Genomic DNA, 16,680 nt, shown 5'->3' with positions numbered 1-16,680 from the left:
ACAGGTGTAAAAAAGGTTGAACATGTCACAAATATAAATTGGGAGTAATTACAAAAGGGTGTAGTTGCGCGTACAATGATTTAACAAGCACATAGATTATAACAGGTGTAATGAATGAAGCAATTATTACGGGAGTTACAAAGTGCGCGCCAAGTTGGAACGCACGTAGTGAATGAATATGTCATACAGGATTTAATCAATGTCTTTATACAGAGGAAACGGTAGGGTTAGAATGCTACAAATAGTTTATATTTGGGAAATACGTAGGTAGTTTTCAAGAAGTGATAGGAATTTATCTTGGTTATGACAAGTAGTTATATAAGTAGGCAGACTATTCCATTCCCTTATCGCCTGCGGAAAAAAGGAAAACTTAGAGCAGTTTGTTTTGAACCGGTATTACTGAAGAAAATGGGGGTGTTTATGACGTGAGGGTCTTGTTTCTGGGTTAGATAGGTATTTGGTGCTATCAATACGAAGCGCATTGTGAAAAAGTTGAAACATCATTTTCTGGCGTGCGAGTTTGGCGCGATTTTGGAGGGTTAGCATTCCGGCTTTTTGCATTAGTTCGGTGGGGGAATCAGATGTGCGGTATTTGTTAAAAATGAACCTTACCGCTTTTCTTTGCACACTCTCTAGTTTATTAATTAAGTTATTTGTAGGTGGGAACCAGACGATGTTAGCGTATTCAAGTACTGCTCTAACAAATGTGTTATATGCTAGAAGCTTTGTTGGATGCGGTGCTGAATGGAGGCGCCTTTTCAGGAAGAATAGCCGTCGTAATGCAGATGAAGTTACGTGATTTACGTGTGCCTCCCACCTCAGGTCATCTGATATGATTAGTCCGAGATACTTGTGTTCTTTAACTGCGGTTAGTTGGGCGTTGCCGAGTGTGTAAGAAAAGTCTGATATAGTGTTTTTCCTGGTTATTCTAAGCAAAGCTGATTTACCTATATTTAATGTCATTTGCCATTCCATGCACCATTGTGATACTGATTTTAGGTCGTTTTCGAGAGTAAGGTGGTCATTTGGACAGTTTATTTCTTTATATACTATGCAGTCGTCAGCAAAAAGCCTAATGTTAGTATTAATAGATGCGGGTAGATCATTAATAAAAATAAGAAATAAAATTGGGGCCAGGACACTACCCTGAGGCACACCTGATGTTACTTGGGTTATTTCAGATTTTGGCAATTAATTTCGACAAACTGTGTACGGTTTGTTAGGTAAGCACTGATCCAGTCACTAATTGGTCCTTTACCTAATATTGATTCAGTTTTTATAATTAGTTTTTTATGGGATACTCGATCAAATGCTTTGGAAAAGTCAAGTAAAATGAGATCTATTTGTTTTTGGTTGTCAATTGCTTGTGATACTTCGTGTATTAATTCTGTTATTTGAGTTACTGTAGAAAAACCTGCGCGGAAACCATGCTGGAATGGTGATAGAATATTTTTTTCTCGACGTAGGTAGTAATGTGTTTAAGGATGATGTGCTCAAGCAATTTGCATGTTGTACTGGTTAGTGAAATAGGACGGTAATTGGAAGCGTCTGTTTTGTTACCTCATTTGTGAATTGGGATTACCTTAGTTATTTTCCATTCGCTTGGGAGAGAACATGTTGTTAAAGATTTGTTAAATATAAGGAATAAATATTTGGCCATCCATTCAGCATACCTCCTTAAGAATCCATTAGGTATGTCGTCAGGTCCAGCTTTCTTTTTGCAGTCTAGTTTTAGCAATAAATTAAAGATACCTGCCTCATTTAGGGAGATGGTATCTATTCTATCCGAACTATGTGAGTAAACATGGCATGGGGTTGTATCGTCGTTTGTGAAAATTGATTTAAAATAGTTATTCATTAAGTTTGCTCTTTCATTACTTTCTTCTCGAGACATAGTATTGCCACTTTGGCTTTTAGAGCTAAGATAGTTCCAAAATTTTTGTGGTGATTTTTTTAGGAAATTAGTTAGCGTATTAGAGAGATAGAAGGTTTTTGCGGCCTTTATTTTTGATTTCATAGAAGTGATTGCTGAAGTAAGGGATAGGCGAGTTTGGAAGTTAGGTTTCTTTTTTAACAATTTTCTGAGTCGTTTAACTTTGCGTTTGGCGTGTATGATTTCGCGGTTTATCCAAGGGTTGTGCTTTTTGGTTTGTTTTATTTTAGTAGGGATGTAACTTCGAATAGAAAAGAATATGATGCTTTTAAATCTCTGCCACAGCAATTCGATGTCAGAACCAGGTTTGTTAGCAATCTGTTCAAAAGAATGAAATTCACATGAAAGGTGAGCGACAACGCTAGAATCATCGGCATTTTTAAAATCAGGATAAGTAACCAGTGATTTGAAAGTTGCTACACGGTCATGGACTGCGATCGAACATAGCACTACCTTATGGTCTGAGATACCATCTAGTAGTTGGACATCAACTTTATCTGGAGGAAAATGATCGGTCAAAAATACTAAGTCAAGTATGTTCGCAGAAGTACCTTGCACACGAGTAGGTTGTTTTACAATTTGGTAGAGGTTTAGGGTTAACATAATATCGAAGATTATATCAGATGAGGCGGATTGATGTAGCATCGTATGCCATTGATATCTGGGAGATTGAAATCTCCTACGAGTATTAGTCTGTTTCTAGTGGCGTAGCGACACAGGTATGTGTGCAAGGATGTTAAAACGTCTATGTTTGATGAAGGACTTCGATACACGCAGCCGACCACGACATGGCTGGAAGAAAAGTGAATTTTGCTGAAAACTGCTTCAACCCCTTCAACGTCGGGAAGGAGCGTGAACGAAATGTCTTTATTTATTAGGATAGCTACGCCTCCTCCTCGCGTTTTCCTATCTTTACGTAAGATGGCGTAGTTTGGCGGCGCTATCTCGAAGTCCTTAACATCACTTGATAGCCATGTTTCTGTTAGAGCGATAAAGTCTGGTTCAAAGCTGAGTATAAAAGATTCCAGCCAGTTTAGTTTTGGTGGATGCTGCGAGCATTTATGTTCGCAAATTTTATTTTGTGCGTTAGCGGTTGCGTGGACGCAAGGTCCGCGGTTCTGCTTCGGCGTTTTTTTTTGGTGGGAACTCCGGAAAGCTGGTCGAATGCAGTTTGATTCCTCATCCCAGCTGAATAAAGCATTGTTAATTTTTAGTTTGTCGTATACCAGAGAAACCTTGTCACCGGATGCTTTCTTTACTTTAGCTGCTTTCCACAGATTCCTTCTGATTTCGCGAACCCGGGGCGAAAAGTCTTCTCCGATTGCGAAGGGTGATCCCTTAAGTTTGGAGCAATTTTTGAGTATCTTATTTTTGTCACGGAAATCTAACAGTTTCAATATCACAGGCCGCCCCTTGTTTGTGGTCGCTTTACCCAACCTATGAATTCGCTCTATGGCTACCGGCTCAAGCTTAAGTACATTACGTATTATTTTTTCGTTAATTTCAACGTCAAGATCTTTTTGATTTTCTCTGTCGTCCTCTGGATATCCGTAGACGATTAGGTTAGAACGTCTAGAGCGGTTATCTAGCTCGTCTAACCTTCGTTCCAGAGCTGTAACGGACTCTTGCAATTTGCCAAAAATATTCATACATGAGGCAATTTTTTCATCAAAGGCTGTCATTTGGTCTAGTTTAGTTTCGATGGAAGCGAGCCGAGTATTTTTTATTTCTTTGACGTCGTCAGCGAGTTGCTGGATTTGTTTAGAAATCAGGGATAATTCGGGCCCGGGGTTCGTTTCTACATCCCCACAAAGCAATAACAACTTATAGAGGTGAGGTAACACTTGGCAGATCATTTCACACAGTAGCCATGGGCACGGCAGCAAGATCAAGCAAGGGTTATTCGAGCGGATACATGTACCGAAGCGTTTGCTTACCTGTACGATGTAGACAAACGGATTAGTATGCTGCATGTCAGCACTGCTGCCGTGCCCTATGGTCCGTGGAAAGTTGCGTCCGCTTTTTAAGCTCCACAGGATGGATTCCTGCAGCGCCGCCGGTGATCCAACGTAACGGCTGTCCGCCGCGCTGATTGTCGACGATGTAGGTGGCATATTAAAATTTTCCTTGGTGTCGATTTGCATCTGCACAGTCGATGTGTCAGACGCCTGGCCGGTCATCGGTTGCATGGCGTAGATAAGGGCTTGCTGATCCGAAGCATCGTAGTCTACTGGTATCAGCAGCAGGGTGGCGACGATCTGTACGATGTAGACAAACGGATTAGTATGCTGCATGTCAGCACTGCTGCCGTGCCCTATATAAGAGCAACTGCGCTGTGATAAAAACAGCCGGAGTTTCATGGTCAGGATATGTTCGAGATGTAGCAGAAGCTTGTATTGTATATATATAGCGCAACGTCAACGGTCAGCGCAGTAACAGCTTCCGAGCACGATAGGCGTTGCCTGTCAGGAAGGCTCGACCCACTAGCGTTTTGATCCTGTAGCGCTGAACCCACTAGCGTCTCTCTTCTTCCCTTCGATATATAAATACGAGGAAGAGCATGGTCAAGGTGGGCTAGCACGAGCAAAAGCAGAAGCTGTGGTATGCTTGTACTAAGACATCCTGGTTTAGAACCAATTTATTGGATTTTCTTACCAGTTCGGATTTTATAAGCACCGTGAAGTTGCGAACTGTACGTTGAACAGTTATTAGGCTCATGCTTGCATCCGCAACCACCGCTGCTTTGACCTCTAGAACTTATTCGGGCTCGTTACAGTTGCCTCTCAGTCGTAAAGCTTGTCCACTCATGTATCCAAGAAATTTGAGCCTTGTTAGAAACGTTTGATGACTCCTGCTCTGTCATCTCTTAACTCAATGGAAGGCGCATATAAAAATGTCATCAAAATATGCATATTGTCACGTGGTAGTGACGGTCAAGGACACAGTAGCAATATTTTGAATGGCGAAACTAACTCTTTATTGAGCGAACATGTGCCCCAGAAAAACTGGCCACACTCAAAGCACAGCGATAGCGGCGAAAACAGTTGGCGATCGGCGAAAATCTGATCTGTGGGTCTAGCGCATCGGCTTTTATACATGAGTCATCGAAGGTTCCAGAGTAATCGCGGCTGCCCGCGTGCCTTCCACAAAGTACTACACAATTCGCGTTGTGCGTATAATTATAATATATTAATTCATAGCTTTTATAATGGTTATTGTTTATAATAGCATTTATAATAGGTTAATTCATAGCTTCCACCTGAAGATGTTAGAATGAACTAGGATACATTTCGGGCTTAGCTTCTGTGTTCCCATTACTTTTTCCTGCACATATACGCATTGTCGGAATGCACTGTCTATACCTATGAGCACCCGCTAATGCATGCGACGTACTTGCACTTCACATCTTAATATTGGTTGTACCCGCCGTGGTAGCTCAGTGGCTATGGTGCTGGGCTGCTGAGCACGAGGTCGCGGGATCGAATCCCGGTCACGGCTGCCGCATTTCCATGGAGGCCAAATGCGAAAACACCCGTGTGCTTAGATTTAGGTGCACGTTAAAGAACCCCAGGTGGTACAAATTTCCGGAGTCCCCCACTACGGCTTGCCACACAATCAAATCGTGGTTTTGGCACGTAAAACCCCATAATATAATCTCTAATCTTAATATTGGTAGTAGCAGTGAACAGCATGACTCTATTTAAGTTAACCACCATCGTAGTTTATTTTAAGGGTATCCGAGAAGTAGTTATCGAAACCGACGCGAGTATAGGGATTGGCTAGTGTGCGAAGAAAATGTATTAGAAGACCGAATATTTTTCAAATGATGTACAGCGTTCGCAGCATAAACACCAATGTTTAATTCCTGGCATTCACATCGTTAGGAAGTTTCTGTGATAACACTGCCCATTATATAAAGCCTGGTTTAATAAGGACAAAGGCGGCATTAGGAACAACTAAGGAGAACTGACATATGATGTAGATTCGTGTTAGGCAACAGCGCAAAAATTACACGGACAAGAACGCGCCAGTATCATTGCTTCTTTCATCCTTTTTCGTGTATATTTGCGCTATTGATATGAAACAAATGAGCTGTTTGCTCGCAAGCTAACAGTTCTTCGGAGCAGACACGGTCGTGCCCTATATCACATAAAATTAAGGAAGACAGCCTTGTGCGCCTGTTAACACATGTGCATAAGCTTGCTACGAAACTAGAAATCCGTGTTGTCTACGGTCATGGCGGATCGAAAAAAACAACTCTATTTTGTCTAGTTCAAATGGATGTGGTAGATGGTGTCCCTACTCTATCAAGTGCGTTACAATGAAAATTATTCAAATGCCAGCCGATTCTCTGATCGGCTTCATAGCATAAAGCAATATACCCACTGCGGTAAGCCGTGTCTAAAAATTCCGGCCCAACTCATCTAATGATGACAGCCGACGGTAGTGCGAATATCAGTCGATCAATGCAGTGACTGACCATATTCATGAAGCCACGTTTATTTACCACGCGCAGTGGTAATTCTGAGACATTCATTGCTGGAGATATATGCCACATACTTCGATATCATCCTCCTTTGCTGTGGCAATCACTTGCCAGGGTCACCATGAGCATGGAGTCATGACAACGACCGCATGACGTCGACGCAGTGACGACGCAATGACAAAAGGAATGATATACATGCATTGGCAAAGGTTTATAACGACGACGTGATCGTGATAATGAGACGTCGATTTTTTTCTTAATGACGATGGTATAATGAAGGCAGCGTGGCCACCACTACATGAAGCCAATGAGATGACGAATGTATGACGACAATGGAATGAAAAAGGCATGCGGACAAATGCATGACGACGAGTGTATGATGGCAGTGGCGTGCAAAATGACTGCATTAGGAAACCTGCATGTCGATGATGGCATGAAAAGAGTCGGATGACGAATTCGGAGTGACGTTGACGGCTCGACCACGACGGCATTAGGACTACGGTAGTGAGAATGGAGGCATGCTAGCTACTGTCTGACGAGGACGACATGACGAGGTTGGCATAAACACGCTTGATTGAGGACAGTATGGCTACAGTACAACTAAGAAGAAATATTGACGTCGATTGAACGACGAAGGTGGTATAACGACGACGGCAAGGCGTGTATGGGATGACGGCACTGAAGGGATGACAATCATGAAACGACAGCGGGAAGACGGCAGCATCACGATAGTGAGATCACGAACCTGAATTGAGGACTGTGGGACATAGAGTTTCTCACTATAACACCTAGAGGATAAACTGGCGCCACCGTATAGGCGAGTTTCTTAAAGGGCGCCGTGCCCTCATGGGAATGACGGGATATGTGTTTGCGAGGCTTGTGTTGTCTTGTGTTGAACGAGGATTCGTCTAAAACGTGGATATGGCTACACAAATAATGCGTTCTTAAAGTAAAATCTACATAAAAGGCTTTCATTCACCCATATTGTTATGAGCCAGTTGTCCGGCGGACAAAGAAGACGCTGAAGCATAGAGCCGACGAGACGAGGAAGAGGTGAAACTGGTTCGCCATCTTTGTTGTTGCTGGCCAACATTTAGTCTCCTTGTACATAGTGTAAATAAACCCCCTTTTCTGTAAATCTCCCCGTTACAATATTAAATCTCTCAATAAAGTTTACTGACCTACAATGCAAAATCAAGCGAAGGTAAGCAAGAACAGACGACAGGTTGTTCCAAAGCGAGCGATAATCTTGTCGTCTGCCCTCGAACTTTAGCGGCCAGCTGATACTTTTTACGTTTCATACAATTGTCCATCCAATAGTAAGTCCTCAAATTAAAGAAAACATGCTTTTGTGTAATAAAGAAGCGAAAGCAGTTGTCTTACGTGCTGTTTTAACAGGAAATGAATCATTGTGACAGACGGAACGGTGCTAGCCAGGCGCGTCTTCAAGGCGTTCTGGCTCTCCAAGAATGATGCCAATCCGAAGTCACAGTGTACCGACATTCCCATGTATACCACAGCGCAGCAGCGCCAGTTATCTCTCTAGGTTTTAGAGTGAGGAACTCTATGCTGTGGAACGACCACGACGCCATCACGACCAGCAGCACACAAATAGCGGCCCAAACAGATAGACAACTTCGGCCACGGGATCGGAGTCAAAGGATAGATATATAGACAGACAGACAGACAGACAGACAGACAGACAGACAGACAGACAGACAGACAGACAGACAGACAGACAGAACAGACAGACAGCAGACAGACAGCAGACAGACAGACAGGACAGACAGACAGACGACAGACAGACAGACAGACAGACAGGACTCAGACAGACAGACAGACAGACAGCAGACAGACAGACAGACAACAGACAGACAGACAGACAGACAGAAGACAGACAGACAGACAGGACAGACAGACAGACAGACAGACAGACAGACAGACAGTACAGACAGAAGACAGACAGACAGACAGACAGACAGACAGACAGACAGACAGACGACAGACAGACAGACAGACAGACAGACAGACAGACAGACAGACAGACAGACAGACAGACAGACAGACAGACAGGTACAGACAGACAGACAGACAGACAGACAGACAGACAGAGACAGACAGACAGACAGACAGACAGACAGACAGACAGACAGACAGACAGACAGACAGTACAGACAGACAGGACAGACAGACAGAAGACAGACAGACAGACAGACAGACAGACAGACAGATAGATAGATAGATAGACAGATAGATAGATAGATAGATAGATAGATAGATAGATAGATAGATAGATAGATAGATAGATAGATAGATAGATAGATAGATAGATAGATAGATAGATAGATAGAAGTATGGATACGGAGGCAGGCTAAAACGGCTGAATTAGGCGAATAATGATCTTCGCAATAAAGCTTTAAGGCCAGTTCAGCCGGAAAATTCTGACTTCTCAGACGGAGCATTATCTGCTAGTACGTCGTGCCTATTGCGAATGGAATGAAATTATTCACATTTTGGGTTTAATTACATGCTTAATCAGGGACAGTTCCCCCTGTGAAGTTGTCATGACCTACTCGAAAAATATTTTAATTTTCAAACAGCGGACATTCAATTTGAGGACCGCATCTAATGGGACAGTATTCGATTCGGTATTCGGAAGTTTCGAATATGCTCACCCCTTTGTTTATCCACTGCCTCATGCTTCGCAGAACCACTTCTCTACGAAATTCAAGTTTGCATCACCCACATCATGAACATATTTGCAATCTTTATTAACGGCTTGAATGCGAATCACTGACTTCGCAGCCAGGTTGAAGCAGATAGGCGCGACACACAATGACCAGAATTCGCGTCCCCTGTTATTCTTCCAGTACTCAATAACCCATAATCGCAACCTATAGCAGCATCGCACTGTGCTCACACCTGTATTATTGGCGCGTTAGCATAACTTATTCTCGCCTCCCACGGATACGACTGGTCCGTTAGCGATTCCAGAAAAAGCTAGCTATCAAAACATGTTATTCGTATTTTTTTCTGTCAAAGCAAGTCTCAACTAAAAAGGTCCTTGCAAAATGGGGAACCAACAAAAATTATGCAGTTGCTCTGTAATTATAATTACTTTATATTGGTTCAACAAACTTCTCTTCTTTTAAAAAGAAGCTGTAACTTTTGTCTGTAATAGTTCTATAGCATTTTAGAACAGTTGCGGAAAGTCATTTACGGCGAGTTGTTTGGTTGTGTCATGACATGCTATGCATGTGATTGGCATGAATGCTATGATGGCATATCAGGGCTTGTCTGCATATCAAACCATGAAATAATTATAATGTCATGCCATGCATGACGAGAATGACACACGTTCTTGACGTCCATGCACAGCATGGCATAATTACCTTGACAAAAACTCATGCCGACTCAGTGGACCAAGTCGTATACTACTAACTAGGGCCGCTGGCTATATGCGTGTGTTCCTCAAGCCGTGAGGTTCTTCGCATCACCATTGCAGCTTTGTAATCCGACTCTTGCCTCTGATTCTCGCGTGCTACCTGCGCTTGAGCCCGGTGGCAGGCGTAAAAAGATCGAAAGCAACAGCGATTGAAAGCAAGTTTCCCACGAGCGTTGATTTTCGAGCGCCAAGCGCCGCCTCCTGGTTCCTCCTGAAGCTCGTGCCGGAATTTCGCGTCCCTTGTCGTTACCAGGCCATACAATCATGGAAGGCCGAGTACATTAACGCTGCATCTAATTCCACAATGGCAGCGTCAACAATGCTCGGCCAGCTGCACCACGCCACTCGGCCGAATGGTTATAGAAGGGCAAAGCTTTTATGCTGTCCTTCGGTATCGCCGTCGATTCACGCGTTTGTGTCCTCCAAGTGATACCACCTGCTGCCATAAGCGAGCGTTTTGTTTCGGCTGTTCTTGCCCATCTCGTACCAATCTATTCCGCTCGTTCATATGAATTTGATCGTTCGCCGCAATCTTAATTCGTCCTTGCAGTCGTCGTCGTCTTTCGGCGGTCGTCACACATAAGAGCTCCCGCTTAATTCTAGGTCACTGTACCCGCATCACACGCACAACTACTGGATTTGCGCAATTAGATTGGTCAACCTGGAAACGCTTTGCGTAAGCGCAAGCTATGCTGCATAGCCAGCTTCCTGCAAAACGCTTCGCTTAACGTCGATTCCCAAAGAGGGTGCAATGGGCGTAATTTTTGTTACCCGCTTTTCGCATTGTAAAACCCTTTTTCGTTTATAGGTTCGCGCCGCAGGACCTTATTTCTCACGAGGCAGACATGTTTTAGCTTGATTATTGGGAACCACGAAACAGCAAGTATTGTGCAGCGACAGATGACTTTGTTCTCACTACACTGACCTTGTTGCCATGAGAAACTTCCGCTGCTTGAAAAGAATGTAGGCTGTTGTCGCCTCAATTTTTAGTTGTTGGTGGTGCTCACAGTCAGTTCAATCCGGCAAGCACAAGCAGGTGTTCTAAAAACACATTTATCTGAGCGGCCTGGAAACAGGTGTCTTGTGTTCATAAAAATATGAAAGCAGTTCAGTCGCCGCATTATGGTTAGCACATGTCATACGTACGATTGTATAAATATAAAATAATAGATCTCCTTGAGCGCTAACCTATTTCGACGGTCAGACGGAGTCAGCACGTACCATGGCGTTGGTTCAGAACGTTTTATTGACTCTCTTGAACGTCGTTACAGTCGTAGTGTTTTTTGAACTACCAGACAAGGTGCTATATAATACGCTGATCTTGAAGAAAGAGTATGACTACATCATCGGTAAGTGTTGAACAAATCAACCTGACTTATTTTTTGAATTCGGCTGGCTAAGCTTACGGACGTTCGGTCTAATTATCATACAAGGCGAAAATCATTACGTTGTGTATGTTAACATCCATAAAGCTCTATTTACGTACTTCAAAAGTTCCCCAGAGATTACGTTGCACCTTACATGAAGCGGTCGGACTGTAACACCCAGAATGTGCTTCGACTATTTTGTATGCGCTTTGCTCTGAGTGGTTTCATCTAACCTTTCTCCAATATTGACAAAACGACATATCATTAGCTCATTCGCGTTATGAGTGCCCGGTCCTCATTTTTATAAGGTTCACACACTGTGAAATGCTGTTCTCATTGGTTTATTCACGATTCCTGTATGATGTTTCATAGGGATATCAGATCTTTTTGAGTTATTCAAGTCGTTACCGGCAAATACATTTATATGTTTGCTGTTTTTAACACCAGCCTTGTTTGAGTAGTTTACGTTTCTTTTTTAGCATTTTATTATGGCACTTGTCACCCGCTCTGTTTCCTTAGTGGCTTGGCGTTGCGCTCTTAATGACCAGATTGCGGGATTTGGCAAGTGGCCGCATAGCGGCTGCATTTTGATGGGGGGTGAAATGTAAGAACGGCGGTGTACCATGCATTGTGTGCACGGTAAGGGACGCCAGGTCGCCGAAACGAATCCGGAGTACCCCACTACGGCGTGTCTGAAAATCAGATGTGAATTTGCATTTAAATCCCTACAATGTTTTTGTTTGTTTTTTCAACTACGGAACCTGTCCTCTTTTCGCTAGATTGCTACAGTGAAGCAGGCTTGTTTCACCAACTTATCATGTCGAATACTTGTTTTTTTATGTCGCAACCCTCTAAATTAATGTCAGTATCGTAATTGGTCATTTATTGGTAGTTGAAATGCTAGTTTCAACGAGCGGCACTGTGAACTTCACAACTTGCTGCGCCATGGTCCCTGTATTTTTCACCAAATCCTCCGAGGCATAGGATCCTCTAATGCGATTGCCAGTCTAAGGATAGTTTGTGCTCTTTTCGGTACGTATCCATCTCTCTAACAGTTTTCACTCAGTTTTCCTTCTCATTAGAATAAGGCAACATTTAAAAATTTTCGAAGGGTGGTATCCAACCGACGCTACAAGTTTTTTTCCGCAGCCGTCATACGATTTAGCAAAGTGCGTCACGAATGCTTTTTATTTCTTTCATGGTATTTATTACGAATATAAAATGTACATGCGTAAGGTACTCACATAGCAGCCAAGACACTGATAGCCACGTCTACAAGCACAGTACAAGTACTTCACAGTACAATTATTAGAGTACCCGCCGTGGTTGCTTAGTGGCTATGGTGTTCGGCTGGCAAGCAAGAGGTCGCAGGATCAAATCCCGGTCGTGACGGCCGCATTTTGATGGGGGCGAAATGCAAGAGCAACCGTGTACTTAGGTTTAGGGGCACGTTAAAGAACCCCAGGAGGTCCAAGTTGTTCCGGAGGTCCCCCATTATGGCGTGCCTCACAATTAGAGTGTGATTTCGGCACGTAAATACTCCATAATTTATATACTATCACAGTTGTGTAAAAGGGAGGCAAAAGGTTACACTGCATCAACAAAGGATACCAGTCTGATTTAAATTCCGTATGATCATACAAGTCTCAGCTATGAAATTAACCAAATGAAAGGTGACTGCGAATATATGATTGGTTCTCCATTCCGATCTAACACGCGAATTTTTCATAAACGGTGCAACGCCACATTTAGCAGCATGTCAAAGGCACATATTTCCATTTAGTTGGCATAAGATATCCTATCGTATAAGGATTTATATCAAGATCGTTTTTAAAAGTACTCTGGATAATGTCCCAAAATAATATGGCGTCTTTCCTATCAATAAAGCAGTGTTCTATATTTTCCGGTGCATGAAAGAGACGACGGTTAATCGAAGGTACCAAAATACATTTCCTATTTAACCAGGTATCGTCAGGAATGTGCCGATCTTCAATGAATTTCTTTCACGTGAACTTTGTTGAACAAGTATATGCCGCTGTTTAGGAGGAGGAGGAGGAATGAACGTTTATTGCTAGAAACAGCGAGAAAGAGTTCTTTCTTCGCCCTAGGTGGGCGGCTCTCTCAGTCCAGAAAGCCGTTGGCTAATGCCGCAGCCCGGGCCCGGTCCAGCAGACTTCGCTGATCCTCCAGGCTCTGTGCCGTTAACATTGCCTCCCACGTTTTTTCGGTGACTTGTATCGTTTCTGAGGCATCGTCTTGACTGTTTTTCTCGTGGTGTGGGCGCACCAACACCATGTGTTGTAGGGTGTCTGGTACATCACAATATCGGCATACGTATGAGAATTTAGTGGGATGCATCCGGTGCATGATCATTCCATTGACATATGTATTTGTTTGTAGTCTGCGGAGGGCGGTGGCTTCTTCCTTGCTTAATTTTGGATGTGGTAAAGGATATTCTGTTCTTTCGAGTCGGTAATGTTGCAGTATTACGGCGTAGTTGATGGGAATGTCCTCCACCCTCGTCGATTTGCGTATCCCGCGCGGCAGGAAATCCCGGCTGGTATGTTCTCGGGAGACTGCATGTGCAGCTTCGTTTCCTGCCAGGTGTTCGTGGCCTGGGGTCCATACGACGTAGGTTTCGGGTAGTTCTTGGCGTCTTGATAGCCCTTTTAGAATTTTCACGGCTGCGGCAGAGATTCGGCGTTTTTGTAAGTTTCTACATGCCGTTTGCGAGTCGCTCAAGATGATTGCGGTGTCCTTGCATGTCGCGATGCCGAGGATGATGGCCACTTCCTCCGCCGTTTCTGGATTTCTGGCCGGTATGGTGGCAGCGACTAGCTCATTCCCTTTGTTGTTGGTCACGGTAATTGCGTAGGCTCTTCTACCTGGGTATTTTGCCGCATCTGTATATCTCGTGTTGGGGTTCCTTGAGTATTTCTTGCTTAGCGCTCGAACTCTTGCTTGTCTTCTGTCTTTGTGGTGTGTTGCATGCATGTTTCGAGGTATTGGAGTGACTGAAATAGAGTCACGGAGAAGTGGCGGCAATCGGGCTTTCACGTCTGAGTCTGCTATAAAGTTTTCGCTGTATGCGAGTTTGCGAAGTGCTGCTCTCCCTGTTTGAGTCAGCTTAAGGCGTTCCAGCTGGCTGGCCCTGTGCGCTTCACTCATTTCTTCCCGGGTGTTATGGAGGCCAAGTTTGAGTAGTGTAGTGGTTGAGGTCGTACTGGGAAGTCCTAGTGCGCTTTTGATTGCCTTTCTGATGACGATGTTGAGTTTTTCAATTTCAGCTTTCTTGAGGAGTAGATACGGGGTGCCATATGTTATCCGGCTTATAAGGAGTGCTTGGATAATTTAGACGGTTTCTTGCTCTTTAAGTCCTATTCTTTGAGAGGTTATACGCCTAATGAGATGAGTTACTTGTGTTAGGGTCTTCTGAAGCTTAGGAAGTGTAGCTGCGCCAGAACCATCTTTATGTAGGGTGAGGCCAAGGACGCGGAGGGAGTCAACTTGAGGTATATCGATTCCATTGAGTGTGACGTTGGGATCTGGGTCGACGTAGGCTGGTGGTCTTCTCCGGGTCCTTGCCTTGAGTATAAGTAGATCTGATTTTTTGGGGGCGCACTGGAGACCACATCTTGATAGGTACTGTTCTATCAGATCGATTGCCTCTTGGAGGGTAGTTTGCTGTCGGCCGGTTGTCGACGCTTTTGTCCATAACGTTATATCGTCGGCGTATATTGCATGGCTTAAACCTTCGATGTCATCGAGTTGTTGCGGGAGCTTAATCATAGCGAGGTTGAATAGCAAAGGTGAAATGACTGACCCTTGTGGAGTGCCTTTGTTGGGCATTTCGAATTTGTCGCTTCGGATGTTGCCGATGCCAACCGTAGCCGTGCGATCCTGAGAAAGTCCTGTACGTATTGGTAGGTCCGGATTCCGCAGTTTGTGTCTTGCAGATTCTGGAGGATTGCATCATGCTTCACATTATTGAAGGCTCCTTTTACATCTATTGCTAGAACTTTTTTGTGGCATTCTAGGTAGTCCAAGAGGTCTTCCTTGAGCTGTAAAAGTATATCTTGGGCTGAGAGGAGCTGTCGGAAGCCAAACATTGTGTCAGGCATGAGTCCTGAGTCTTCGAGGTATGTGGTGAGGCGATCCTGAACCATGTGTTCGAGAAGCTTTCCAGCGCAGGAAGTCAGGGAGATGGGCCGTAGGTTGCTGATTTGTAGTGGCTTGTTGGGTTTTGGAATCATAATGACTTCTGCGTGCTTCATTCTGCCGGGAGCTTACCTTCTTCCCAGCAGTTATTCATGTAGTCGACGAGCCCATGTAGGGCCTTGTCCGGGAGGTTTCGTAGGATCCTGTTGGTCACCTTGTCATTTCCTGGCGACGTGTTACGGGTGAATTTCACAAGAGCGGCGTGATGTTCAGGAAGCGTAAAAGGGCTGTCGAGGGTCAGGTTTGGTTCGCCTTTGTACGGTCGGGGATCCGAGACCTTGGGGGCATTGTCTCCGACAAGTTTACGCTTGAGTTCTTCCAAAATTTGTTTTCAGTTCCTGGATGAGAGTGAATGATTTTCTTGAGGTCATGTCTTTGTTGTGTCTTGGTTTTGGTGGTAGCTAGAAGGGCTCGCAGTATATGCCAGGTCTTCTTTGTGCTGAGTGTGCCTTGAAGTTGGTCGCACAGCTTATGCCAGTTCTGACTGCTGAGTTTATCTCCGTATTCTTCTGCTTGCTTTGTTATGTGGGCGATCCGTTTCTGCAGTTTGCGGTTATGTTTCATCTTTTTCCACCGCCTCAGTAGGCCTCTTCTGGCATCCCAAAGATGTAGGAGATGAGAGTCTACGGCCGGTGTGTCCATTCTGAGTTGGATGACTTTAGTGTGCTTCTCCGCCGTCTTGACCACTTCGGTGAGCCACTCTTCAATATTTTTGATGTTCTCTTCTATGTCATGCTCTCTAAAGGCCTTCCAGTCCGCCAGCCTTGCCGTTCCGGTTCTGCTCGGCTGTTTAATGAAAAAAAAAACGCATGAATGCCCTGGGAATGTGCCGATCTTAAATGAACATATTCTTTCACGCCAAATTGGGTAACTGAATATGCACTAGAGAGTAGGTGCTATTCTACAAATTGTTTCCCCCAGAACGTACTGACATGAACAGAAAGGAAACCATTTGTGCTATGTGCCACCGATGAGCATAAGCAAACAGTATGATGCACTATTCTTCGATGAAAAAAAAGAGAAAATGTCACGCGCGCTTCACGGTGACGCCGCTAGTGGGAAGAATTAACTTGTCAGCAGTATATATAAGGAGGACCGTTTAGAAAATTGTTGAAAAAACAAAATAATGAGATTGATACGATCTGATTTCTTATCGACATAGGTAGCCGTACAATGTAGATATAGACGCTTCAAAACAAACAATCAATGAAGGATAGGTAAAATACTAGGC

At 43.9% G+C, this 16,680-nt stretch overlaps 1 protein-coding gene across 1 annotated transcript in view; it reads left to right on the top strand.

Moving 5' to 3' along the window:
- Positions 1 to 11,059: 11,059 nt before the first annotated feature.
- The window catches only part of LOC119440239 (glucose dehydrogenase [FAD, quinone]), a 690,341-nt gene continuing 684,720 nt past the window's right edge, over positions 11,060 to 16,680 (top strand). Inside the window, exon 1 of the mRNA XM_049662828.1 lies at positions 11,060 to 11,213. Coding sequence (XP_049518785.1) covers positions 11,087 to 11,213 — 127 coding nt within the window. The 5' untranslated portion in view covers positions 11,060 to 11,086. The remainder of the gene's footprint in view (positions 11,214 to 16,680) is intronic.

This window comes from Dermacentor silvarum, chromosome 2 (assembly GCF_013339745.2).
Source record: "Dermacentor silvarum isolate Dsil-2018 chromosome 2, BIME_Dsil_1.4, whole genome shotgun sequence".
NCBI classification, from domain to species: domain Eukaryota; kingdom Metazoa; phylum Arthropoda; class Arachnida; order Ixodida; family Ixodidae; genus Dermacentor; species Dermacentor silvarum.
Note: the sequence above shows the minus strand (reverse complement) of the source record. Positions and strands in the feature narration are given on the sequence as shown.